We start from the raw sequence: 27,696 nt of genomic DNA, 5'->3' as shown, positions 1-27,696 counted from the left end.
TATTAAACATATCTGTTATATTGGCATATTGGTTACATCTGCAAACGGATTTTTATGTATGTTTAGGTCCCGTGAGATCTCCAACCACATCAGGGCCACCGCCTTCAGCAGCAGTTCCTCGTACTGCAGAGCAGCAGATGTATAATCATTACGGCCAGGGAGACCTACAAAATGGGCCATCATCGCTAGGCAACCAGATGCAGAGGTATTGTCACTTTATACCGGAGCTTGACTCTCACCTGTCTGATGTAGGCTTCTTAGTACAGACAAAATGTCTGTCATGCAGCATGTTTATATACAGTTTTAGTTAATGCTATATGTAATATATCTGATTAGCTATTAATGAGTATTTAGTGACCAGAAAGACCAAATTATAAGAAAAATAGTATATTTATTTTTTCAGACCCCCAATGTCCCAGCCGTACCTACAATCAGGAACTCTACCTCAGCCAGGTAGTTTTCAGCCGTATACTCCATCCACAACTAGTACACAGCAACTAACCAACCAAATGATGGGAATGCAAATTAGCGGCGTATCCACATCTACTGCTCCCCCTTCAGGAATAAGTTACGGTAAGACTTGGTGACATTACAGATGTGTTACTATTGCATACTAATTGTGATAAAATGTCTGGGTGGCAGAGGCATTGTCATTTTTTATACTGGAGAGTGACTCTCACCTGTCTTCAAAAATTATTCTTTTGTGTGAAAATATAGGAATGAGGTTTTTTTTTTTTTTTTTTTTTTTTGCCACTGAAAGAAATTTTAAGAAATATTTAATTGTGTGTTTGTACTTGTTTAGTATTTAATGTAATTTTGTTTTATGCTGCTTCGTAGTACTGTACTATGCTCTTATTAATAATAAAAGCCGTTATGCTAGTTATTAAACAAGTCCTCTATTAATAAACTACAGAATTTGCCCATTTTGAAGTTTGAATCAGACCGGCAAAAAAGCTAGATGTTAAAAAGAGTTTTGCTTATTGCCTAAACCAGGTATTGATTTCCTGCAATTTGATGGTCACGGACCTTTAGAATGAGCATGGAACAAACATCATTTGTCTGTTTGTTAAATCACTGGTACTGTCCGTAGAAGAGCACTTTGTCATTGTAACTAGGTATGAGGCATTGTCCTCGATTCCTATACACTGAGTAGTAGAGCTGTTTGTATACTACAGTATCACGTGTATTGGAAGCTCGAGGTTCTTATTTTACTTAAAGGGAACCTAAAGTCAAACTTTTGGGATTCAGATATAACATGAAGTTTTAAGAGTTGTTCCAATTTACTTCCATTATGAAATTGTGCACATTCTTTTTTATATTAACACTTCCTGAGTCACCAGCTCCTACTGAGCATGTGCACGAGTTCAGTGTATATGAGTCTTTTGATTGGCTGTCACAAGGTGCTGGCAAATTTGAAGTAAATTTTGAAATTTGTTTGAAAAAAACCTCAACTTCTCCTTTATAATGTAAGTGCTGTTACAGTGTCTTTTAATTACGCACTTGTTGATTATGCAATTCCACTGTATTTAATGATCCTTTAAAGAGCACGTACTGATTTTCCTACAGGGGCTCCAAGCACCCTCCCCCCGGTCTCCGGAAGCTTTCCTGCCTCGTCATCTGGTGATTACACTTCGTACTCCGGTAACCAAGTGCCATCTCCTATGAATTTGTCCCAAGGAATGCCCCCCACTAGACTGCCGCAAGCTCAACCACCCCCACAGCAGCATTTTTCTGGTCCGCAAGCCCCACAGCGCCTTCCATCTCCACATGGTTTTGCCCCTCAGCCACCACCAGCTTCATCAGCTGCATCAAACTTTCCTCCACCTAATTTTCCACCATCTGTTTCTGGTGGCCATCAGCCTATGTCACTACAAGGTCCTCTAGGACAAGTTATTTCAGGACCCCCTACCATGCTGAGCAATCAAGCTTCCACTACACAACCCCAGCCCCCCAGGCCTGGAGTTCCCCAAGGGCCACCAATGACTGGTCTTCAGGGGCCACCACCTTCAGTGCCGCCTGGCCCCGGAGGATTTCCTTTACAGCAGAACGGTATGCTTTTTAATGCACAAACATATTTTGTATGGATGTATTGATTTATTTATTTAAGAAAAACAAACTCAGGTTTAAAGGGGTAGGAAAGTCAAAATTAAACTTGCATGATTCAGACAGATCGTGTAATTTTGAGTCACTTTTAAATTCACTTCTGTTTTCAAATGTACTTTGTTCTTTTGGTATCAGTTGTTGAAAAATAAAATAATATACATAACCTACAGTAGTGGGAGCTTGCTGGTGAATGGTGCCTTCACACATTTGCCTCTTGTGATTGGCTGACAAGATGTGTTCAGCATTCTCCCATTAGTGCATTGCTGCTCCTTCAGTAAAGAATATCCGGAGAATGAAGCAAATGTGATAAAAGAATTTAATGAGAAAGTAGTTTAAAGGGTCAGTAAATTTACAATTCTCGACATCCTCAGTCCGTGTTTCAGTTTTATCTTTACATTTGAACCACATATTCTTTAAAAATATTTATATGTATTATTTAATCTTTTAGGAATAGAACCGTTAGTGGCCAGTACTTCTCCAACCCCTTGATGACAAATCTAATATGGGTGTTATAGAGCTATTTTCTTCAGCTCACATTACATTTGTGGCACGCCTACATTTCCTCCCACTGAAGCTCGCTCACGCCGATGTCTTTTCAGAGCAGCTTCCTATCTAATTACAACTGTGCATGCGTCAGATGTGCTTCTATAGCGTACTCAGTAATGAGGTGCACGTTCAGAAATTTATTCCATACCACGATAGGTGGATGGCCATTACTTTGAAATAGAAAAAAAAAGTCAACAGAGCGGTAGGCGGCCAGGTAATATACAAGGGGGCTAAGTTTTGAGATAAAATTAGTAAAGAAAAAATACATAAATATGAAACTTATGATTACTTCTGAGTTTACTGTCCCTTTTAAAATTGTATGCTTTATCTAAATCCTGAAAGAAAATATTTGTTTCATGTCCCTTTTAGAGGAATAATAAAGCACTATAGGGCGCCCCTGCGCTATTACTTTAATAGAGCTTTGTGTTCACAGATTAATGGTTAATTACAAGGTAAAGTCCACTTTGAATACTTTCTTACACGCATACCTATTAGCCAGCAGTAACAAAAATTACTATGCTTCTAATTAAATGTCTCGTGGCCTTGATTTTCTTTTTTAGTTTAAATACCAATGCACATTGTTAATTCAGTTCCACATGCTTGTAGTTAAAAGAATGCTCTTCATTAGGGGCCTCATTCTAAATTCGCTGCAAGGTAGATCACACCCTCTTTGGCAGCCAAGTGGTTAAAGAAAATCAGATGCACTTCAGCTGCAGTTCCATTAAGCAAGAATATTCTGACTGCATAGTGAAATTGTACTTCATCAGGGCAGCAGCTGTAGGTCTTGATTGGATACACAAATGTACCAAACTCCTGTCAACATCGGTAATCTTTAAGCTGTAGTTATTCTCAAGCATCCGTGTATTGCTTCAAGCTGGGTACAGCAATGAGTTTCTCACCTTTTTAGGTGTAGTGCAAGTTAAGACCAAGCTGTCGACCTCCAGCTTATATCAGAAATATCCACATAGTCGACAGCACTATAGAATTCATAAAATCCAAATCCTTTATTGAAGCATATTAAAACAAACGGCCATGCAACGTTTCAGGCTCACCGGCCCTCAATCATGCATAACAAGGTGTATAGGTTTGCTATGAATTAAGGGCCTGTGAGCCTGACACGTTGCATGACCACTTGTTTTAATATGCTTCAATAAAGGATTTGGATTTTATGAATTATATAGTATTGTGGACTATGTGGATATCCCTGTATTGCTGTGGTCCTAACAAGAACTCCAGGAGCATATTGTGTAGGATTTTCGAGGATGCCAGAGCTCCAGCAAGGCAAGGAACACTACTGTAGATATTCTGTAGGAACAGATAAGGCAATATTTTCTTCATCACAGGTGAATCATTAATTACAATGAATATATCTGTTGGCTTCAAGGATTCTAGTTGAGAAACACTGTAATAAAACTTTACTATGATGCAAAGTTTTACAAATGTGGAAAGGCACAAACCTTTAAGCTATAACTTCAAGTTCCGTGTGTGTGTTTTTGTCTTTGTTTGTTTTAATGCACTTGTGCACGCAGCCCATTCTTTCACTCCTTAAAAAAAGGTTTATATTGGACCTCCTGGCTAATTACTAAATTGTATACAAATGTATTTATACCTGTTCTAAAGAATACATGTTTTGTGCCAGCATATACAGCCATCATCACAGAAATACCATCTGATTATGTGACACGCCATTGGTCTTTTTACACAGGAGCCTTTGGACAGGCTAGGGGTCCACAGCCAGGATATCCTTCTGCATATCCACCTGCTCCTAACTATGGAAGCCAACCGGGCACCCAAGGACCTCCTGCCCCCCCACCTCCGCAGAAGAAGCTTGATCCAGACTCCATACCTAGTCCTGTAAGTGTTGACATCTTTCACTTTATCCCAGGAGACATTAAAAATGTACTTTGTGCCGTGGGAAGAAATAAGCAGTTTAATTACTAAATAGTGTACTTTATTAAACAATTTGCTGTTTTCACGCATTCAGATCTGTGTAATTGTTTTTAATCATTTGCTATTAAAGAATAAAATGTTCTGCCACATCTCTCAAAGGCTCATAAAACTGATATCCTTTAGCTACTCTCGGCTTCTATTTGGCTTCACTTATATGTGCTTTGTTTTGCCAGTTCATTTTTGTATAGAGTTTCATACTTGGTGTCATTAGATGCCGGTATTATTTACAAACCTTGTGACATTGTGCCGAGTTCCGGTGTAATACACAAAAAGACACCATATCTCTGCCATAAACATTTTAACTAAATTAGTTTCAGATCAAAATCAATGAATTGCTTGTTTGCAATGCACCTATCACTGTGCATTTATTTTTGTTTCCATGCATATTACAGCTGGTGCTAAAGGGCCGACAGCTCATCAAACACATAAGTTATGTGGCTTCACTTGGAAGCCGTCTGGTACAGGATTTTTCTGTCAATAGCTTTTGGAAGTTTTTTCGTTTTTCATTTCTATCAAATTTAAACGGATATTGAAGACTAAATTAAACTTTCATGATTCATATAGAGGGTTTAGTTTAATAAACAAAATGGCTTTCCAATTTACTTTTATCAAATTAACCTGTTTATCTCACTTTCCTTTGTTGAAACTTAGCCCTCTTAAATAAATAAGAGTATACTGAGATCAGGAGCGTACCTGTGTCTTACTATATGAAAAACATTGTTACAAACGTTGTGGAAAACGCCACTGCTAAGATTTGTGCACTCTCTTGAGGCTACTTCAGTATGGAAAACTGTTTCAGCAAGATACCAAGCAAAATAGGTGAATTTGATATTACTAAAACAATATGAAATTTTGATTATTTTTTTTTATTATTAGACACTGTATCATGAAAGTTTATTTATGAAATCCATGCCCTTTACCATTTACCCCTGTTTCCCCCATAAGGTATCTAGAGACTTATACTAAAATCAGTAACATTTTCAGAAACTAACCGTTTGCAAAAGGAAAAAAATAAGTATGAGATTCTCATTATGTTTGTTATTATTCTACTGCGCAGCACAAACATATTAATATATTGTTAGAGAGATTTACCAAAATTGACTGCTCTGTATAATCATTTATTTTTATTTGTACAAGATAAAAGCTTTAGCGGTTGTCACAGTGTTAGATAATGTACTTAAAGGGACATTGAAGTATAAAATGTGTATTAAATTATTCACAACTATCTACCTTTATTCTGTCATGTGAAATAGCTGCTTTTGTCACTGCTGCTTTTCTACAGTATTGGCTGTAGAAAACCTGTGGGATGTGGAGAGACCCCTGCCCGCTTGTAAAGGTTTTCCTGCAACAGCTTTGAATAGATTCTTTATCAGCTGCTTGCCTGGTTATATTGTCCCTTTTTAAAGAGACATTTGAGTGTAAAAAACAACTTTATTTTGTTAAAGGATTTGATTTTTAAACAAATTTGTTTGTTTTTTTTAACCCCTACAAATGGTTAACTATATTGTCAAAGTTGCACTTTTGGAACACCCACCTTTAGCTCTAGATACGTATATGGTCAGTGCTTGAGCAAATGAGTAGCACACACGTGTTTTTAGTTCTGACTAGTTAGAGTCTGACATAAAGGGACGCTGTACTTCATGCAAAAATGTATCATGTAATTAAAAGCTTGGACATATACAAATTAAAGGGACAGTCAACACCAGAAGTTTTATTGTTTTAAAAGATAGATGATCCCTTTATTACCCATTCCCCAGTTTTGCATAACCAACATGATTAGATCAATATACTTTTTTACCTCTGTGATTACCTTGTATCTAAACATCTTCTGACAGCCCCCTGATCACATGACTTTTAGTTATTATCTATTGACTTGCATTTTAGCCAATTAGTGCAGTGTCTGCCACGGGCGTGAGCACAATGTTATCTATAGTGACTCACATGGATTAGCACTCCCCTGTTGTGAAAAGCAAATAAAAAGCATGTGATAAGAGGCAGTATTTAATGGCTTAGAAACAGGCAGACATTAGAGGTTTTATTGTTATAAAGTATATTATTATAACAATGCTGGTTGTGCAAAGCTGGGGGATGGGTAGTAAATACATTATCTATATTTTTAAACAATAACAGTTTTAGTGTTGACTGTCCCTTTAAGTGTGTACAATATGCTCACTAAAGTGTCCTCATCCGGAGTGGCATTAGGGCGCAACTTTAGCCTTTATATTTACCCTTTTGCAGAGATCAGACACAATAAAATAATGAAGTAGATGTATATTTTTTCTCTTTATACCGTAATGTCCCTTTAATTATCATGTCTTTGTTTGTTGTTGTAGCCAGCTTTATTTAGTGACAAGAATAGAACATTTGTTGTACATAATTCTGTCCTGTTTATGTTTACGCACTTGTTATCTACTGTTACGGTCTCTTTATACATAGCATGTACCTACCTGAGACCTGTAAGTGCAGCTATCCCATTAACCTGTTGCATGAAGAGCCGCTCAGTAATATCCTTCTGCCCACTGTCTAGGAGGTTGTAGAATTTCCAGCAGCTAACAATGTTGCCTTTTTTTTTCTCTTTGTTTCGTTATTCTTTAATACTCTTTCTCTCTGCTATCTTGTGGCTTCCTGTCTGTTCTTGTCTCGTAAACAATAAAGCAGCTTAATGAACTGCCGCCCCAGCAAAAAACAAGGCACAGAATAGACCCAGACGCAATACCTAGTCCAGTAAGTGACGCGTGTCTGTCTTCCCCATATAGTGAATCATTCCCATCTTCTCTCTGCATGATGACACCCATCGTTCACCCTACTAATGCATGCAGCCCCACCCTGTGCCACTAATCTCACCACTGGTATAATAGTGACCTTTAGTGCCCCTTGTGTGTTCCCTTGCATAGACTCACTGATAAAGACAACAAACCTAACAGATTTAGCTCTGTGTGTTCCCTTGCATAGACTCACTGTTAAAGACAACACACCTAACAGATTTAGCTCTGTGTGTTCCCTTGCATAGACCTGCTCTCACTGATAAAGACAACAAACCTAACAGATTTAGCTCTGTGTGTACATGTCGTGCTGTCTTCATCTTGTTCTTGAGGATCTATCAGAACATATTATATTGTGTGTTCCCTTGCATAGACCTGCTCTCACTGATAGACAACAAACCTAACAGATTTAGCTCTGTGTGTTCCCTTGCATACACCTGCTCTCACTGATAAAGACAACACACCTAACAGATTTAGCTCTGTGTGTTCCCTTGCATACACCTGCTCTCACTGATAAAGACAACACACCTAACAGATTTAGCTCTGTGTGTTCCCTTGCATACACCTGCTCTCACTGATAAAGACAACACACCTAACAGATTTAGCTCTGTGTGTTCCCTTGCATACACCTGCTCTCACTGATAAAGACAACACACCTAACAGATTTAGCTCTGTGTGTTCCCTTGCATAGACTCACTGATAAAGACAACACACCTAACAGATTTAGCTCTGTGTGTTCCCTTGCATAGACTCACTGATAAAGACAACACACCTAACAGATTTAGCTCTGTGTGTTCCCTTGCATACACCTGCTCTCACTGATAAAGACAACACACCTAACAGATTTAGCTCTGTGTGTTCCCTTGCATAGACTCACTGATAAAGACAACAAACCTAACAGATTTAGCTCTGTGTGTTTCCTTGCATAGACTCACTGATAAAGACAACAAACCTAACAGATTTAGCTCTGTGTGTTCCCTTGCATAGACTCACTGATAAAGACAACAAACCTAACACATTTAGCTCTGTGTGTTCCCTTGCATAGACTCACTGATAAAGACAACAAACCTAACACATTTAGCTCTGTGTTCCCTTGCATAGACTCACTGATAAAGACAACAAACCTAACACATTTAGCTCTGTGTGTTCCCTTGCATAGACTCACTGATAAAGACAACAAACCTAACACATTTAGCTCTGTGTGTTCCCTTGCATAGACTCACTGATAAAGACAACACACCTAACAGATTTAGCTCTGTGTGTTCCCTTGCATAGACTCACTGATAAAGACAACACACCTAACAGATTTAGCTCTGTGTGTTCCCTTGCATACACCTGCTCTCACTGATAAAGACAACAAACCTAACAGATTTAGCTCTGTGTGTTCCCTTGCATAGACCTGCTCTCACTGATAAAGACAACACACCTAACAGATTTAGCTCTGTGTGTTCCCTTGCATAGACTCACTGATAAAGACAACACACCTAACAGATTTAGCTCTGTGTGTTCCCTTGCATAGACCTGCTCTCACTGATAAAGACAACACACCTAACAGATTTAGCTCTGTGTGTTCCCTTGCATAGACCTGCTCTCACTGATAAAGACAACACACCTAACAGATTTAGCTCTGTGTGTTCCCTTGCATAGACCTGCTCTCACTGATAAAGACAACACACCTAACAGATTTAGCTCTGTGTGTTCCCTTGCATAGACTCACTGATAAAGACAACACACCTAACAGATTTAGCTCTGTGTGTTCCCTTGCATAGACCTGCTCTCACTGATAAAGACAACAAACCTAACAGATTTAGCTCTGTGTGTTCCCTTGCATAGACTCACTGATAAAGACAACAAACCTAACAGATTTAGCTCTGTGTGTTCCCTTGCATACACCTGCTCTCACTGATAAAGACAACACACCTAACAGATTTAGCTCTGTGTGTTCCCTTGCATACACCTGCTCTCACTGATAAAGACAACAAACCTAATAGATTTTGCTCTGTGTGTTCCCTTGCATAGACTCACTGATAAAGACAACAAACCTAACAGATTTAGCTCTGTGTGTTCCCTTGCATACACCTGCTCTCACTGATAAAGACAACACACCTAACAGATTTAGCTCTGTGTGTTCCCTTGCATACACCTGCTCTCACTGATAAAGACAACAAACCTAATAGATTTTGCTCTGTGTGTTCCCTTGCATAGACTCACTGATAAAGACAACAAACCGAACACATTTAGCTCTGTGTGTTCCCTTGCATAGACTCACTGATAAAGACAACAAAACTAACACATTTAGCTCTGTGTGTTCCCTTGCATAGACTCACTGATAAAGACAACAAACCTAACACATTTAGCTCTGTGTGTTCCCTTGCATAGACTCACTGATAAAGACAACACACCTAACACATTTAGCTCTGTGTGTTCCCTTGCATAGACTCACTGATAAAGACAACACACCTAACAGATTTAGCTCTGTGTGTTCCCTTGCATACACCTGCTCTCACTGATAAAGACAACAAACTAACAGATTTAGCTCTGTGTGTTCCCTTGCATACACCTGCTCTCACTGATAAAGACAACACACCTAACAGATTTAGCTCTGTGTGTTCCCTTGCATAGACTCACTGATAAAGACAACACACCTAACATATTTAGCTCTGTGTGTTCCCTTGCATACACCTGCTCTCACTGATAAAGACAACACACCTAACAGATTTAGCTCTGTGTGTTCCCTTGCATAGACTCACTGTTAAAGACAACACGCCTAACAGATTTAGCTCTGTGTGTTCCCTTGCATAGACTCACTGTTAAAGACAACACGCCTAACAGATTTAGCTCTGTGTGTTCCCTTGCATACACCTGCTCTCACTGATAAAGACAACAAACCTAACACATTTAGCTCTGTGTGTTCCCTTGCATACACCTGCTCTCACTGATAAAGACAACAAACCTAACAGATTTAGCTGTGTGTACGTGTCGTGCTGTCTTCATCTTGTTCTTGAGGATCTATCAGAACATATTATATTGTGTGTAAAGTCAGCCATGATACTGAGCTAGTCAGATTAGGGCAGCCAATCACATAACGGTATTTATAAGGTGCATGTGCTGCGTTGGCAAACTCTAAAAATGCACATAGGTGTGATCTGTAAAGCATCGCTACTTAAAGGGAGCGCATGCCATTTTATTTCTATTATCCCATTTGTTTCTTTCTCTTAGTATCCTTTGTTGGAAAGTATACCTAGAAAGGCTCAGAAGCTGCTGATTGGTGGCTGCACATATATGCCTCTTCTAATTGGCTTTCAGCTTGCTCCCAGTAATGCATTCCTGTTCCTTCAACAATAGATACCAAGAGTATGAACCAAGTTAGATAATAGAAGTAAATTGAAAAGTTATTTAAAATTGTATTCTCTATCTGAATCATGAAAGAAACATTTTTGGGTTTCATGTCCCTTTTAAGTATCTGATGTTACTTTAGCAAGACAGTGATGTCACTATAGCAATAGATGTGTTATGCATGTTTGTTTCATAGCCTTCTCACAGTATCTGATGTGACTTTAGCAAGACAGTAATCTTAAGGAATTATATTAGCAGTTCCCTTGGTTTGTGAAATGCATCAGACTCTAGTTTTTTCTTCTGTTTGCTGTATAAAGCATTGCTGCACTAGTGAGGGATTGGCACGTGCTGCACTAGTGAGGGATTGGCACGTGCTGCACTAGTGAGGGATTGGCACGTGCTACACAAGTGGCCTTCACTGCCATAGTCTACTAAGTGTCATACATAAAATTGTTGATGATCCGCTATGGGCAGAGAGACCAGCGGCAGTTAATGTCACATTATTGTAACAACAAAAGCAGGCTGTCACATTTACAGGCTGTTTATGGTTTTAATTTAGCCAGCACTTTATATTTTATACAGACTTAATTTCCCTGTGATACAGACCATCAATTGATTAAAAAAAAAAAAAAAAGATTGCACATGTTAGGTCAGTAACAGATTATCATTTGTTTATAAATTGTCACCGCATTAGGACTGGTCTGTTTATGGTTTAGGTGTCACATTATGTTACACTTCTAGTTTGCTCTGAATGCTGCAGTTACCGCACCCTAACCCAATCGTGTACATTACTTGTCTTGCATAGAGAAAAAGCTGCACCTTTCTGCTATCTTCTGCTGGGCTTTTATATTTTTGTGATGATACCTTCCGGATGTTACCATTGTGATTTGCATGATCATTCTGTCCTGTTTTTTTTTTCTTCTAAAATCAGTTGTATTTCCTGTACTTTGGGTCATATGTGATGACATCCAGAACTCTAAACACACACAGCTGTTTCGCTCACATCCTACGGAGTCATCTGCTGCCTTGACAGTTCTAGATGTGTGGTGCTTTATTTTTGAGCTGGGATTTGTTCCTTTAATACTTGTTTTCTATCCTAGATACAAGTCATAGAAGACGATAGGAACAACCGGGGCTCTGAACCTTTCATCACAGGACCAAGAGGGCAAGTTCCACCGCTTGTAACTACTAACTTCTTTGTCAGAGATCAAGGTACATAAACGCTGCTAAATTGCTGTCCTAATAAGAAAATCATTAAAGGAACAGTAACCCTACACAATAGCTGCACTTCATTTAAAGCATTGCAGGTTTCTTCCTTTATTTGCGGGCTGCCATCTCATGTACCTAGCACTGTGAGATTGTGGGTTGTGCTTTACACAGAACTGATCATGAATAATAAGATTTGCTGCCTGTGCTATATACTTTACACAGAACTGATCATGAATAATAAGATTTGCTGCCTGTGCTATATACTTTACACAGAACTGACCATGAATAATAAGATTTGCTGCCTGTGCTATATACTTTACACAGAACTGAGCATGGATAATAAGACTTGCTGCCTGTGCTATATACTTTACACAGAACTGAGCATGGATAATAAGACTTGCTGCCTGTCCTATATTCTTTACACAGAACTGACCATGAATAATAAGACTTGCTGCCTGTCCTATATACTTTACACAGAACTGAGCATGGATAATAAGACTTGCTGCCTGTGCTATATAATTTACTGCAGCGCTCTGTGTAGATAGCGGTTTATTTCTTCTATAAAGGTAAGACGAGTCCACGGATTCATCCTTTACTTGTGGGATATTATCCTCCTGCTAACAGGAAGTGGCAAAGAGCACCACAGCAGAGCTGTCTATATAGCTCCTCCCTTAGCTCCACCCCCCAGTCATTCACTTTGCCTACTCTAAGTACTAGGAAGGGTAAAGTGAAAGAGGTGATAAAATATTAGTTTTTTAATTTCTTCAAGCAAGAGTTTATTTTAAATGGTAGGGCAAACATTTTTATGATCTGGGAGTGCTTTAACGTTTTGTGGGCAATAACGTTTGGGCAACTTTATTGAGGGATAACAAAACAGTATAAAGTTTAGGAGCGCTGAAAGCTGAATAAGATATTCTGGAGACTGATAAACAATTTACCAAAATACATTTATTTAAAACATATAGAAATTTATAAAAATGATGAGAAAAGTTTGACCATGGGACGTCTCCCTATGGGTTAAAATAAACAATATGTGGTCAAACTTTTCTCATAATTTTTATAAATTTCTATGTTTTAAATAAATGTATTTTGGTAAATTATCAGTCTCCAGAATATCTTATTCAGCTTTCAGCGCTCCTAAACTTTATACTGTTTTGTTATTTGCATATTCTTAACGGTAATCATAGGGAAGATTACCTGTGAGGGAGCTTTAAGATAGAATACTTGGCGCTGTTCCTTATATATCTATTTTTTCAACTTTATTGAGGGCACACATGGCTTAATTTCTGGGTCTCAGAACCCACATGGATAGTTATAACCGCTCTGGTTCGATTCTTTGAGGCTGGAGACATCGAGTGAGATGGGCGGGGCCTATTTTCGCACCTCAGATGTGCAGTTAGTTTCTCGCAGCAAACTCTAACTCCTGAGGGCCCTAGTGGATGTTTTGGGCCCCACATTTACTATCCCTGAGGGCAGGTAGGGCCACAGCAGGGCTGTGGCAAGGTGCTGAGGGTGTTTTTTTCCGGATCTGGGCCTATTTTCAATTCGGTTTGCACATTAAAGGGTTAATTGTTAAAATACCTTGTGGGGCAATCTTAACTACATATATTGTGTCTGCTTACAAAATTTTGAAAAATTTGGTGCATGTTTAGGCTGTTTTGCAGAACGTGTATGCTTTTTTTTCTCTTAAAGGCGCAGTACCGTTTTTTAAGATTATTTTTTTTCACTAAATAAAGTGTTTTCATGCTTGTTTGTAGTCATTACTAGCCTGTTCAACATGTCTGACATTGAGGAAAGTCAATGTTCAATATGTTTAGAAGCCATTGTGGAACCTCCACTTAGAATTTGTCCCTCATGCACTGAAAGGTCAATAAATTGTAAAGAACATATTTTAGCTACTAAAAGTATGTCGCAGGATGATTCTCAGTCAGAAGGGAATCAGGTTATGCCATCTAATTCTCCCCAAGTGTCACAACCGTTAACGCCCACACAAGCGACGCCAAGTACTTCTAGTGCGTCTAATTCTTTCACCCTGCAAGATATGGCCGCAGTTATGAATACTATACTCAGAGGTTTTATCTAAGCTGCCTGGGTTGCAGGGGAAGCGCAGTAGGTCTGGTGTGAGAACAAACGCTGAGCCCTCTGACGCTTTATTAGCCATATCCGATGTACCCTCACAATGTTCTGAAGTGAGGGATTTGCTGGCTGAGGGAGAGATTTCTGATTCAGGAAATATGTTCCCTCAGACAGACTCAGATATGACGGCTTTTAAATTTAAACTAGAACACCTCCGCTTTTTGCTCAGGGAGGTTTTAGCGACTCTGGATGATTGTGAACCTATTGTAGTTCCAGAGAAATTATGTAAAATGGACAGATTCCTAGAGGTTCCTGCCTACACTGATGTTTTTCCGATCCATAAGAGGATTTCGGAAATTGTTACTAAGGAGTGGGATAGACCAGGTATTCCGTTCCCCTCCTAATTTTAAGAAAATGTTTCCCATATCAGACACCATGCGGGACTCATGGCAGACGGTCCCTAAGGTGGAGGGAGCTATTACCCTGGCTAAGCGTACAACTATACCTATTGAGGACAGTTGTGCTTTCAAAGATCCTATGGATAAAAAATTAGAGGGTCTCCTGAAGAAAATATTTGTTGTTCAAGGTTTTCTTCTCCAATCTATAGCGTGCATTGTTCCTGTAACTACTGCAGCGTCCTTTTGGTTCAAGGCTCTGGGAGAGGCTCTTCAGCTTGAGACCCTATTAGATGATATTCTGGATAGGATTAGGGCTCTCTAGCTAGCTAATTCTTTCATTACAGATGCCGCTTTTCAACTGGCTAAATTAGCGGCAAAGAATTCAGGTTTTGCCATTTTAGAGTGTAGAGCGTTATGGCTTAAGTCCTGGGTTGCTGATGTGTCATCAAAGGTTTTAGCCATCCCTTTACAAGGGTAAGACCCTATTCGGGCCTGAACTGAAAGAGATAATTTCAGACATCACTGGAGGGAAAGGCCATGCCATTCCTCAGGATAAGACGAATAAGATGAGGACCAAACAAAATAATGTTCGTTCCTTTCGAAATTTCAAAGGTTGTCCCTCTACCTCTTCCCCTGCCGCAAAGCAAGAGGGGAATTTTGCTCAATCCAAGTCAGTCTGGAGACCTAACCAGACTTGGAACAAGGGTAAACAGGCCAAGAAGCCCGCTGCTGCCACCAAGACAGCATGAAGGGGTAGCCCCCGATCTGGGACCGGATCTAGTAGGGGGCAGACTTTCTCTCTTCGCTCAGGCTTGGGCAAGAGACGTTCAGGACTTCCTGGGCTTTAGAAATCGTGACCCGGGGGTATCTTCTAGATTTCAAAGATTCTCCCCCAAGGGGGAGATTCCATCTTTCTCAATTGTCTGTAAACCAGACAAAAAGAGAGGCATTCTTACGCTGTGTAGAAGACCTATATACCATGGGAGTGATCTGCCCAGTTCTGAAAACAAAACAGGGGCAAGGGTTCTACTCCAATCTGTTTGTGGTTCCCAAAAATGAGCTAACCTTCAGACCAATTTTGGATCTCAAGATCCTAAACAAATTCCTCAGAGTCCCATTCTTCAAGATGGAGACCATTCAGACTATTTTGCCGATGATCCAGGAGGGTCAATATATGACCACCGTGGATTTAAAGGATGCGTATCTACACATTCCTATCCACAAAGATCATCACCATTTCCTCAGGTTTGCCTTTCTGGACAAGCATTACCAGTTGGTGGCTCTTCCCTTTGGGTTAGCCACGGCTCCCAGAATTTTCACAAAGGTGCTAGGGTCCCTTCTGGCGGTTCTAAGGCCGCGGGGCATAGCTGTGGTGCCTTATCTGGACGATATCTTAATCCAGGCGTCGACTTACCAACTAGCCAAGTGTCATACGGACATCGTGTTGGCTTTTCTAAGATTTCACGGGTGGAAGGTGAACATAAAAAAGAGTTAACTTATCTCTCTCACAAGAGTTCCATTCCTGGGAACTCTGATAGATTCGGTGGACATGAAAATTTTTCTGACGGAGGTCAGGAAATCAAAAATGTTATCCATCTGCCGAGCTCTTCATTCCATTCCTCGGCCATCAGTGGCTCAGTGTATGGAGGTAATTGGCTTAATGGTAGCGGCAATGGACATAGTTCCGTTTGCTCGCTTGCATCTCAGACCACTGCAACTTTTCATACTCAGACAGTGGAATGGGGATTATGCAGATTTATCTCCTCAGATAAATCTGGACCAGACACTCTTCTTTGTTGGTTTTCACAGGATCATCTGTCCAAGGGAATGTGTTTCCGCAGGCCAGCGTGGGTCATAGTGACGACGGACTCCAGCCTATTGGGCTGGGGTGCAGTCTGGAATTCCCTGAAAGCTCAGGGTTTGTGGACTCGGGAGGAGGCTCTCCTCCCGATAAATATTCTAGAACTGAGAGCGATATTCAACGCGCTTCAGGCATGGCCTCAGCTGGCGTCGGCCAGATTCATAAGATTCCAGTCGGACAATATCACGACTGTAGCATATATCAATCATCAAGGGGGAACAGAGAGTTCTCTAGCGATGATAGAGGTTACCAAAATAATTCGATGGGCAGAGACTCACTCTTGCCATCTATCCGCAATCTATATCCCAGGGGTGGAGAACTGGGAAGCGGATTTTCTAAGTCGTCAGACTTTTCATCCCGGGGAGTGGGAACTCCATCCGGAGGTGTTTGCACAATTGATTCAGCAATGGGGCACACCAGAATTGGATCTGATGGCGTCTCGTCAGAACGCCAAACTTCCTTGTTACGGGTCCAGGTCAAGGGACCCTCAGGCAGTACTGATAGATGCTCTAGCAGTACCCTGGTCGTTCAACCTGGCTTATGTGTTTCCACCATTTCCTCTCCTTCCTCGTTTGATTGCCAGAATCAAACAGGAAAGAGCTTCGGTGTTTTTGATAGCACCTGCGTGGCCACGCAGGACTTGGTATGCAGACCTGGTGGACATGTCGTCTCTTCCACCATGGACTCTGCCACTGAGACAGGACCTTCTGATTCAAGGTCCGTTCCAGCATCCAAATCTAGTTTCTCTGCGGCTGACTGCTTGGAGATTGAACGCTTGATCTTATCCAAGCGGGGTTTCTCTGAGTCTCATAGATACCTTGATTCAGGCTCGAAAGCCTGTCACCAGGAAATTTTATCATAAGATATGGCGTAAATATCTTTATTGGTGCGAATCCAAAGGCTACGCATGGAGTAAAATCAGGATTCCTAGGATTTTGTCCTTTCTCCAAGAAGGATTAGAGAAGGGGCTATCAGTTAGTTCCTTAAAGGGACAGATATCTGCTTTATCAATTCTACTGCACAAACGTCTGGCAGATGTTCCAGACATTCAGTCGTTCTGTCAGGCTTTAGTTAGAATCAAGCCTGTGTTTAAACCTGTTGCTCCGCCATGGAGTTTGAATTTAGTTAAAGTTCTTCAAGGGGTTCCGTTTGAACCTATGCATTCCATAGATATTAAGCTTCTATCTTGGAAAGTTCTGTTTTTAGTTGCTATCTCTTTGGCTCAAAGAGTTTCTGAACTATCTGCATTGCAATGCGACTCACCTTATCTTGTTTTCCATGCTGATAAGGTGGTTTTGTGTACCAAACCTGGATTCCTTCCTAAGGTTGTTACTAATAAGAATATTAATTAGGAAATTGTTGTTCCTTCTCTGTGTCCTAATACTTCCTCTAAGAAGGAGCGTCTATTGCACAACTTGGATGTGATTTGTGCTTTAAAGTTTTACTTGCAAGCGACCAAAGATTTCCGTCAAACATCTTCTTTGTTTGTTGTCTATTCTGGAAAACGTAGAGGTCAAAAAGCTACGGCTACCTCTCTTGCCTTTTGGCTGAAAAGCATCATCCGTTTGGCATACGAGACTGCTGGACAGCAGCCTCCTGAAAGAATTACAACTCACTCTACTAGAGCGGTGGCTTCCACATGAGCTTTTAAAAATGATGCTTCTGTTGAACAGATTTGTAAGGCTGCGACTTGGTCTTCGCTTCATACCTTTTCCAAATTTTACAAATTTGATACCTTTACTTCTTCGGAGGCTATTTTTGGGAGAAAAGTTCTTCAAGCAGTGGTGCCTTCTGTTTAACCATCTGTCTTGTCCCTCCCGTTCATCCGTGTCCTGTAGCTTTGGTATTGTATCCCACAAGTAAAGGATGAATCCGTGCACTCGTCTTACCTTTATAGAAGAAAAGTAAATTTATGCTTACCTGATAAATTGATTTCTTCTATGGTAAGACGAGTCTACGGCCCACCCTGTCATTTTAAGACAGATTATATATTTTTGATTTAAACTTCAGTCACCTCTGCACCTTGTAGTTTCTCCTTTTTCTTCCTGTACCTTCGGTCGAATGACTGGGGGGTGGAGCTAAGGGAGGAGCTATATAGACAGCTCTGCTGGGGTGCTCTTTGCCACTTCCTGTTAGCAGGAGGATAATATCCCACAAGTAAAGGATGAATCCGTGGACTCATCTTACCATAGAAGAAATTAATTTATCAGGTAAGCATAAATTTACTTTTTAACACTTCTAGCAACTCATTAATGAGGCTTATATGGAACCTGTATCAGTGCTGAGAATAACGACAAAGCATCAGAGTTCAGTTTATTTGTAATTAAAATAACATTTTTAAAGCAAAATTAACATCTTGTTTGCCACATGCTGGCTTATTTAGAAGAGTGAATCCAGGCTTTAGTCTGCAAGAAAAAAAGGCTACACATGGTCATATTATTAGTATGAAGTTAATTATTTTGCAGATATGTAGCAGAGTTAGCATTAAATGGGCAGCAGGGTGCTTTTTCAGGTCTGAGAATTAGACAATCCACAATTTTCAGAGCTATATTACATGAAAGGGGGCTAAAATAAATTCTAATGCAACATTTTTTTCCATTAACAATACCTCACTATCTGTGCCCTCTCCTTTACACGGCTACTTCAACATGTCACTCTCACCTGCTGTCTCTTACTTTTCTCCAAATTATTTATTTTGGGATGAATACAACAGTTTTTGGTACAGTGCTTATTGTATACTTTAATCAAATTAACAATAAAATGTTATATTATCTAAATGCAGGCAATGCAAGCCCTCGTTATATAAGATGCACATCATACAACTTTCCAGCCACTGCAGACATGGCAAAGCAGTCACAAGTCCCTCTGGCTGCCGTTATCAAGCCTCTGGCAACTTTACCAACAGAGGAGGTAACAAACTACTATCTTTTTGTTGTTCTTGTTATAAATGTTCACAAAAGTAAATGATGCACAAAATTCAGTTTTATTAATGGGCCTAGGTACAAGTACAGATACACTTCCCTTTAATATAATACAGAAATAAAAAAAATAAAAATATATATATATACACACACACACACCATACAACTGTCGCTTTATCAGAAGATCATGCAGTGTTCTTCACAGCCGGGTAGCATTATGAAATAGCCGGGTTGGGGTAATGTCATTTTAGCCGAGGGGTCAGTAAAATCAGCCAGTTGGTGCACCCATTAAAAAGTTCCTGGGTAGAACAATGTCATAGTTTGCAAATCCAAAGCAATCAGAATACACTCCTTGAAAACCTAATTGAGTATGTTTACATGGTCTACTTTTTTATTAAAAACTAATTAGACGCCCCAAACCCTACATTTGTCTTTCATGATTCAGATAGAATATCCTTTGTTAAAGAGTAATCCTAGGTAAACTCAAGAGTGTGCATGTCTTTAGCCATGTGACAGCAATGTGTATATCAATGTTATGCATAGTTCCATACGCTGCTGCTTCCACATAATGCTACAGACACTCTATAGCAGCAAAGTTTGCAACTATGTATAACATTGATATATACATTGTTGCAAACACTGCGGTCAGACGGCTAAAGACATGCACACTCCTGAGCTTACCTAGGATAAGTCTTTAATAAAGGATACTAAGAGAACTAGAAGAAAGGGGGAAGTGATACAAAGATTCTACACTCGGACTCCTTGCTGATCCCGAAGGTGGTGTAACCTCTAAACACTGACACCTAAATGTAATATAGAAGAAAGAGAAGGGGGGTTGGGATAGCGCTTAAACAGCTTGAGTCTTGTGAAATAAGTGAAAGTATGTGATCTTAGATTAGTCAGTGACTACAGAAATGAGGGTATCCCTGATTTTTATTCTCGATTGTGAGGCTAGCTGCCTAGGTATATTAAATGGGAGTATCTGTTTTTTGTGGTTTTTTTGTCATGTGACCAGAGTTTATGCAGATAGTTCTTATATCTCAGATAGTGCCTATATCTCAAAAAATGTAAACTAACCTTATATCTTACGATTTTATATCATACATATGTGGTAAACTATATTTATAGTATTGTGTTTTTATAAAAAACCAAAGAGAGGAGTATTGTATTTACAAAAAAGTTTTATTCTAATACAAATGAGAGTCCTAACGTAAATAGAGAAACAATAAAATCTAACACTTGGATGCCGGCATCTGATTCTATTTCTTAAAACATCGCTAAAATTACAGTAGCATTAAAAATAAATTAAATTCCTATATATATAAAAAATTGCTGCTATTCTCTGGCAATAATTACAATTTTTAAGAAGCGACTTATGCTTATATACAAATCTTATGGTTACTTTATCTAGTACACATGTATCATAAGATCTTAATTGTATCTTTCTATCGGTATCCTTTGTATATCGTTACGGATACAGGTTAGCAATATATTTGCTTGGTGTATATTTGTGCTCATAACATAGATGTTCCAGGTCTACAGTGGTTATCACAGTTGCAAATAGTTGTGAAAAAAAAGAGTGTCTCTTTTTTTAAAAAAGTGTCTCTTATTCTAAAAACCTTGATTTATTGTCCATATTCTGGGTTCCTCATTAAAGTGGTGACCGGCCGGTCTTTTGTTTGTGAAGTGGTTCCTTGTATTCTCCTTTGCTGTTTTTCTCAGGGTTTTAGATCCGGGTCCTTAAAGTTTTCCAGAGATGTTGTTGTAATTCTCTTCTTGTCTATGTAACCCTTAGCTAGGTGATTGGGGCTGGAACGACTACTGGGTCCTGGGGCAGGGATTAAACATATAGAGTCTGTCCCTGAGAAGTGGGATATGGCTCAATGTACCTGCCCTAGCCAGTTTGAACTCAAAATAAGCCTCTCAACCTGCTGGGTTCTGGTTCCTGTATATCCGGTAACTGTCAGCAAACTCTACGCGTTTCAGCCTGGGGCCTTTATCAAGATGCTTGTGTGCTGTTCAGTCTGGATTTAAATATCGTATCTCTCCTCCTGATTGGATCCTTTCCTTGGCCAATCAATGATGTTTATTATTCTGTTCCTCCTCCTGGAGGGTTGTCTCTTATCACTCTTCATTGCATCGCTGGTATATGCTCAGCTTTACATTTAGACCTGATATTATTTCACTTATGATACTTGCAATTTATTTGTGAACACATATCTGTTTTAGTACAATATTTTTTAAAATTAGCGTAATACCTAAGTTTTTGCTCCGTTCTTTGTTTACATGATTGAGTGTTTTGAAAAAAAATTTTTTTGTGTTTTTTGTATTCCTTTATGTTCCAAGTTTTTTCAAGTCCTTTCTTTACTTAAGTGATATTTAATTGTGATATATATCGTGTGAGACTGTGTTCTAACTAAAATTTCAGCTCAAGAAAAGGAGGGGGGGGGAAATGTGATTGTGCTCTATTCAAATCTATTAGATTCTGTAAAAATAATTTTGGGGATCATTACTTTATCTATGTGTTTAATGTGTTCTTTTAAAGATTTTGATAATAGAATGGAATATTAATTCACCTTATGTGTCTGATAGTGCCTTTGAGAAAAGTGTGAAACCATTGTGAAAAAAAGACTTTTGTTTAAAGATTAGTTACTTTAACTATGTGTTTATTGTGTATAAATATAACTTAAAAAAGCGTTTTATGTGTGTGCTATAATTTCTTTAAAAAGAAAGATTTGTTATAGATTGTATATCTATGGGAGAATGTGAATGGTTTGTGAAAAAAGACTTTTTTGAAATTCGTTACTTTAACTATGTGTTTAATTTGTGGGTTTACAGATATTATTTCAAAAACTTTTTATGTATATTATAGTTTCTTTAAAAATAGTGTATTAATATGAATTATATATTTATGGGACCCCTCTTACAAGTTTACTTGATTTAATTCGTGAGTTGTTTTGCTGATTTTATGTGTCTATTTTTGTAGTTGTTATTTTATCCTAGTTTTTTATTTCGATTACGATTTTATTTGTATTTGTCAGATGCTATCATTTCTTTCTCTTTTATTAGTCTTATGCTTTCTCATATGGGTATTCGCGGTATTTTTGTCTCTATATATGTTGTATGTCCTCATTTTCACTGTGTGTTTATATATACAGTTCAGTCTATATCTTCCATCGTCTGGTTTATACTAATGTATTTAAATCCATTTCAGAATTTAATCCAAATGGGTGTAATGTTTTGAAGTTGAATATACATTCTGCCTCTTTTTTGAGAAGGAGTGTGTTCATATTCCCACCCCTTATTCCCAAATGTAATTTTTTGATACCCCAGTACTTAAAGTCTTTTAAGTTGCTGGAATGTTTTTCTTTAAAATGTGAGTATAGTATTGTCTCTGTTGATTCGTGCTCTATCTTTAGAATATGTTCTCGTATTCTATCTTTTATAGTTCTACTTGTTTGTCCAAAATATAATAAATTACATGTACATCTTATACAGTAGATGGCATTTCTGTCAGTACATCTTATTAGTTGGTTGATTTTTAAGCAGAAGTCTGAGTTTGATGATCTTATCTCCTTACTTTTTTCACTGTATTTGCATGATTTACAGGATATACAGGGGAAGAAACCTTTTATTTTATTTCCGTTCAGATCTCCATCAACAATGTTTGTTCTTACTCTGTATTCACTGGGTGATAGTATCATTTTAAGGTTTTTGGCTCGTTTAAAAATTGTCTGGTTGGTTTCTTACCCTTTTCCCTAAGATATGGTCTTGTTTTATCAGGTGCCAATTTCTTTTCAGAATTTTCTTTATTTCAAAGTGTTGGTTACTATATTCAGTTATAAAAGGTATAAAGAATTCATCACATTCTCTTTCTTTTTTGGTTTTCTTTGTTAATAGGGACTCCCTGTCTACTGTTAATACTTCCTGTCTTATCTTTTCTACAGTGTCTTTATTGTATCCTTTCTCTATAAATCTAGATGTTAATATGTCAGATTGGGATTGGTAACTTTCAAGTGTGGAGCAGTTCTTCCTTATTCGTTGATATTGTCCTTTTGGTATATTAGATTTCCATTGTTTGAGATGACAGCTTTCTGCGTGTATGTAATTATTTGCGTCTATCGTTTTAAAGTAGTTTTTGGTACTTATTTGTAGGTTGTTAATTTCAATTTCTATATCCAGAAAGTGTATTTTCTGTCTACTGTATTCGTGCGTGAATGTAATACCAAGACTATTGGTGTTAAGATCTATGATGAAGGTGTCCAGTAATTCTATGTCTCCTTGCCAGATGATAAATATATCATCTATATATCCGCAATAGAGCACAAGGTTCGCCCCCCATGGGCCATTATGTATGTGTTCGTCTTCAAAGTGGCCCATGAATAAATTGGCATAACTGGGGGCGAACCTTTTTTTTCACAACTATTTGCAACTGTGATAACCACTGTAGACCTGGAACATCTATGTTATGAGCACAAATATACACCAAGCAAATATATTGCTAACCTGTATCCGTAACGATATACAAAGGATACCGATAGAAAGATACTATTAAGATCTTATGATACATGTGTACTAGATAAAGTAACCATGAGATTTGTATATAAGCATAAGTCGCTTCTTAAAAATTGTAATTATTGCCAGAGAATAGCAGCAATGTTTTATATATATAGGAATTTAATTTATTTTTAATGCTACTGTAATTTTAGCGATGTTTTAAAAAATAGAATCAGATGCCGGCATCCAAGTGTTAGATTTTATTGTTTCTCTATTTACGTTAGGACTCTCATCTGTATTAGAATAAAACTTTTTTGTAAATACAATACTCCTCTCTTTGGTTTTTTATAAAAACACAATACTATAAATATAGTTTACCACATATGTATGATATAAAATCGTAAGATATAAGGTTAGTTTACATTTTTTGAGATATAGGCACTATCTGAGATATAAGAACTATCTGCATAAACTCTGGTCACATGACAAAAAAACCCACAAAAAACAGATACTCCCATTTAATATACCTAGGCAGCTAGCCTCACAATCGAGAATAAAAATCAGGGATACCCTCATTTCTGTAGTCACTGACTAATCTAAGATCACATACTTTCACTTATTTCACAAGACTCAAGCTGTTTAAGCGCTATCCCAACCCCCCTTCTCTTTCTTCTATACTAAGAGAACTAAGCAAAATAGATAATACAAGTAAATTGAAAAGTTGTGTAAAATTATATGCTTTATCTGAATCATGAGTGTTTAATTTTGATCTTTAAACAACTTTCCAATGTACTTCTTTTATCAACTTTGTTATCCTTTGTTGAAAAGCAGGCATGTAAGCTCAGAAGTGTGCTTGTGTCTGCAACACTATGGCAGCAGTTTTGCTACAATGTTATACGTTAGCAAGAGCACTAAATGGAAACTTTTAAAAATTATATTCTCTATCTGTATCATGAAAGAAAAAATGTGGGTGTCACGTCCCTTTAAGAACTGGATTGTAATATGATTCAAAAACATTTTTTTTCTTAAATAACTTTTTATTATTTTTACTTAAAATCTACATGGTGGCTACAGCATAGAGAAGGTCATAACTTAATCACAGTTTAGAAATGATTGAAATTTAATTTTAATATATCTCAAACAGATGACAAATTTACCATCAACCTTTATACTTATAAATGATAATAAACCAATATTTGTGTTATTAAGTTACACATTGTCATTTTCTGGTATGTATGTATATGTGTGTGTGTGTATGTGTATATATATATATATATATATTGTACGTGTGTGTGTGTATATCTGTCTTTAATGACGGCATATTTTATTCTGATGACTAGCTTTGATAAATATCGACTTGATGACATTAAGAAATTGGGTGCTTAGCTAATGCTCTGAGGGGATACATTTTATACAGATTTATTACATTGCCTTTTGCAATTTTTATTACCATCTCAGATCAATGCAATTACTGAGTCAATGGTCTGAAATTTCAATCTGTTTCCTTTTCTAGTGTGAGGCCGGAGAGAGAGAGACTTCAATGCAGCTGTCTGTATAAAATTAGACACTGTAAAGGAAATCCCATTGTAACTTGTGCTAGAGAGGAGTGTTCTAAGGAGGTAGCAAGATAAATATACCAGTTACTGGAAGAAAACCTCACCCTGTTTGTGATACGTTTATTTACACTTAGAAGTTATCAGAAGCAAAGCATAGGATGTTGCCAGAGCGCGCTTTGTGATGCTCTGGAATCCTCTCTGGTGTTTAAAGGGGTAACCCTCTAGCTGTTATCCCCACTCAGCCTAAGGAGGCAGTATTATTTGCAGCACAGCTAACGCTTAACAAGTATCACAATGGGCAAATATTATGAAACAGCATAAATAATATTAGATACCGTGATCTGTAAGGGTCGTTAGATGAACAAATAGTACAGCGCCTCATTTTTTAAATTATTTTATGCTAACCAAGACTATATATTTCAACTATATATCTCCTTGGAATAAAGTTAAGCAGCTAATGTAGTGTTGTCCCCAGAATAACATACCAGGACCTGGTATTTTGTTAACTGAAGGGGATTGCATGGAAGATAAAAGAAAAACAAATAGGGGAACGGGAGATATTATTGCCAAATTTCCATAAGACATTAAAATTAACAGTTTGAGGGAATAGGTCTATAAGATGCATTTCCTTTGTTTACTGCAGTAAACTTTAGGGGGGGGGGGGGGATCTAATATGTAATGTGGTCGTTGAGAAGTGGTTGGGTTATTAGTCATTGATTTTCCATGGCACTAAGTGAATCATAAGATATATATATACAGTATAGAACCCAACAAAAAAAAATTCAACTGAAAAAGTGGTAGCTTAACATTTCCATTATACGTTGCCATACTTATCCTAGATCTGGCACTTGAATAAGCAATGAACAGCATTTATAATTCAAAATAGCTTTTAGTCATTAATACATGGAAAGCCTATAAGAGGACATACAGTGCAGAGGTCTTAACCTGCTTTAGGTGTTCAGAATATTCCAGTCTATAGAAATATAAGCAACAATATTATGATATCAACTATGATCCTACACACTTACAAGTACAATATATTTAAACCGCTATAATTCCTAACTTAAAGTATAATATGCATACAGCCTTGCGGGTTAAAGATATGATTTAACAAGGTAATATAGCAGACCAAAGGATAGTCATTCAAAATGAGAGTTAAACAGAATCAGGGCTTCATCTCATAAAGTCAACAGTTCTGCCAAGGTTAACCAATGCCAGTTCTGATTAGGTCACAGAGAACTCTGCATAAATATATATATTGTAACCTGTATAGGCAATGCAAATGGGTAAATTTCTTGTTACGGCCACAGTAGTTATAAAAGCAGATTAGGTTTAGGCATCTAGAGTATGCAAAGAGCTTGGGTCTCCATAGAGATCGGCTTAACCTTTCAGGGTGACGCACTAGCAATAAAGCCATTGGGTTCTCCTCTTCACGTAGATAGCCAGTGATATCTGCGTTGTGGAGGTGAAAGCTCTCAACCTCTTGGGGATATAGTTCTAGACAGAACTTTAGAGATCTCCTCTTCAAGGATTATCCAATAGAGCGATTGAGAATCCGTGGCTGAACAGCTAGGGCCCATCGCTGCTAGCCTCATCTTACTGCGTTGGTGAGCTGGATCATCCAGAGAATCGCCTTGTATGGCTACTAGAGCTTCTGTCTTTTGAGGTATATATTCAGCAGTCCGTAGTTGTAGATCAACCGCATCCTGCATGGCCGTGTCAATCCATAGTAACTTCACATGTCCAGGAGCCTGCCCTAATCGTTTTGTAGGTGTCGGTCCCTCTGGGGTTAACTCTTTAGGGTCAGATTGATGCAGATTCTCAGATTTTTTATCTGCCATAAGGAATTCATATTCTGTAGCATTGTCGTTTCGAAGTATTCTACTAGGGCAAGTAGCGCTTGCGTAATTTTCTCCATTTCTCTGCTAGGTGCTGATGTACAGTTTTGTGATTTAGGCCGCACAATTAGAAAGTTCTCTCATCGTCTATGTAATTTCACTGAAGAGCATAGGTCAGGAGAAAGCTGGAAGAGTATGTTTCTGTGTTTCTTTAGTGATATTGCCGCGTATAAACTTCAGATAAATTGTTAAATTAGCGCATATAATGTAAGATAGACTGAGGAGCTCTTCCAGCACATGTCCTGCCGCTTCGACCTCAGTCTCCACCCCCCCACAATGTAGCTATTTACTACAAATCATTATAAATGTGTAACATGAAAACCACTTTAGACTTTATTAAAGCTATAATGTTAGTGTATTAGATAAATATCATTAGCTAAAACTGCTCTCTCAATACATTATTGGTTGTCGCCTTTTACTGTCTTATGCTTTTGTTAAAATGATTTAGCCGTTCCCACGGATAGTAAACCTATGGCAGTAGTGCTGACATTGCTTTCTCTTATAGAAAAGCCAGTGTTATCACTTGCTAAGATTTATTTCTGAAAAAGTCTGTCCCTTGACTAAATCTAACCGGTTGCAATGC

At 38.2% G+C, this 27,696-nt stretch overlaps 1 protein-coding gene across 5 annotated transcripts in view; it reads left to right on the top strand.

Annotated features, from left to right (window-relative positions):
* Positions 1-27,696, top strand: part of SEC24C (SEC24 homolog C, COPII coat complex component) — a 62,860-nt gene that overhangs the window by 7,129 nt on the left and 28,035 nt on the right. For 2 of the 5 annotated variants that reach the window (XM_053692006.1, XM_053692003.1), the window contains 7 exons: positions 67-205; positions 404-573; positions 1,567-2,049; positions 4,355-4,503; positions 7,255-7,323; positions 11,798-11,909; positions 19,024-19,151. In XM_053692006.1, the coding sequence (XP_053547981.1) occupies positions 67-205; positions 404-573; positions 1,567-2,049; positions 4,355-4,503; positions 7,255-7,323; positions 11,798-11,909; positions 19,024-19,151 (1,250 nt within the window). Of the gene's footprint in view, positions 1-66; positions 206-386; positions 574-1,566; positions 2,050-4,354; positions 4,504-7,254; positions 7,324-11,797; positions 11,910-19,023; positions 19,152-27,696 lie in introns of those variants that run through there. The other 3 variants (XM_053692004.1, XM_053692007.1, XM_053692005.1) reach the window with 3 other exon arrangements.

The sequence above is a fragment of the Bombina bombina genome, chromosome 9 (assembly GCF_027579735.1).
Source record: "Bombina bombina isolate aBomBom1 chromosome 9, aBomBom1.pri, whole genome shotgun sequence".
In the NCBI taxonomy this organism is placed as follows: domain Eukaryota; kingdom Metazoa; phylum Chordata; class Amphibia; order Anura; family Bombinatoridae; genus Bombina; species Bombina bombina.
This window is presented reverse-complemented; position numbering and strand designations above follow the sequence as displayed.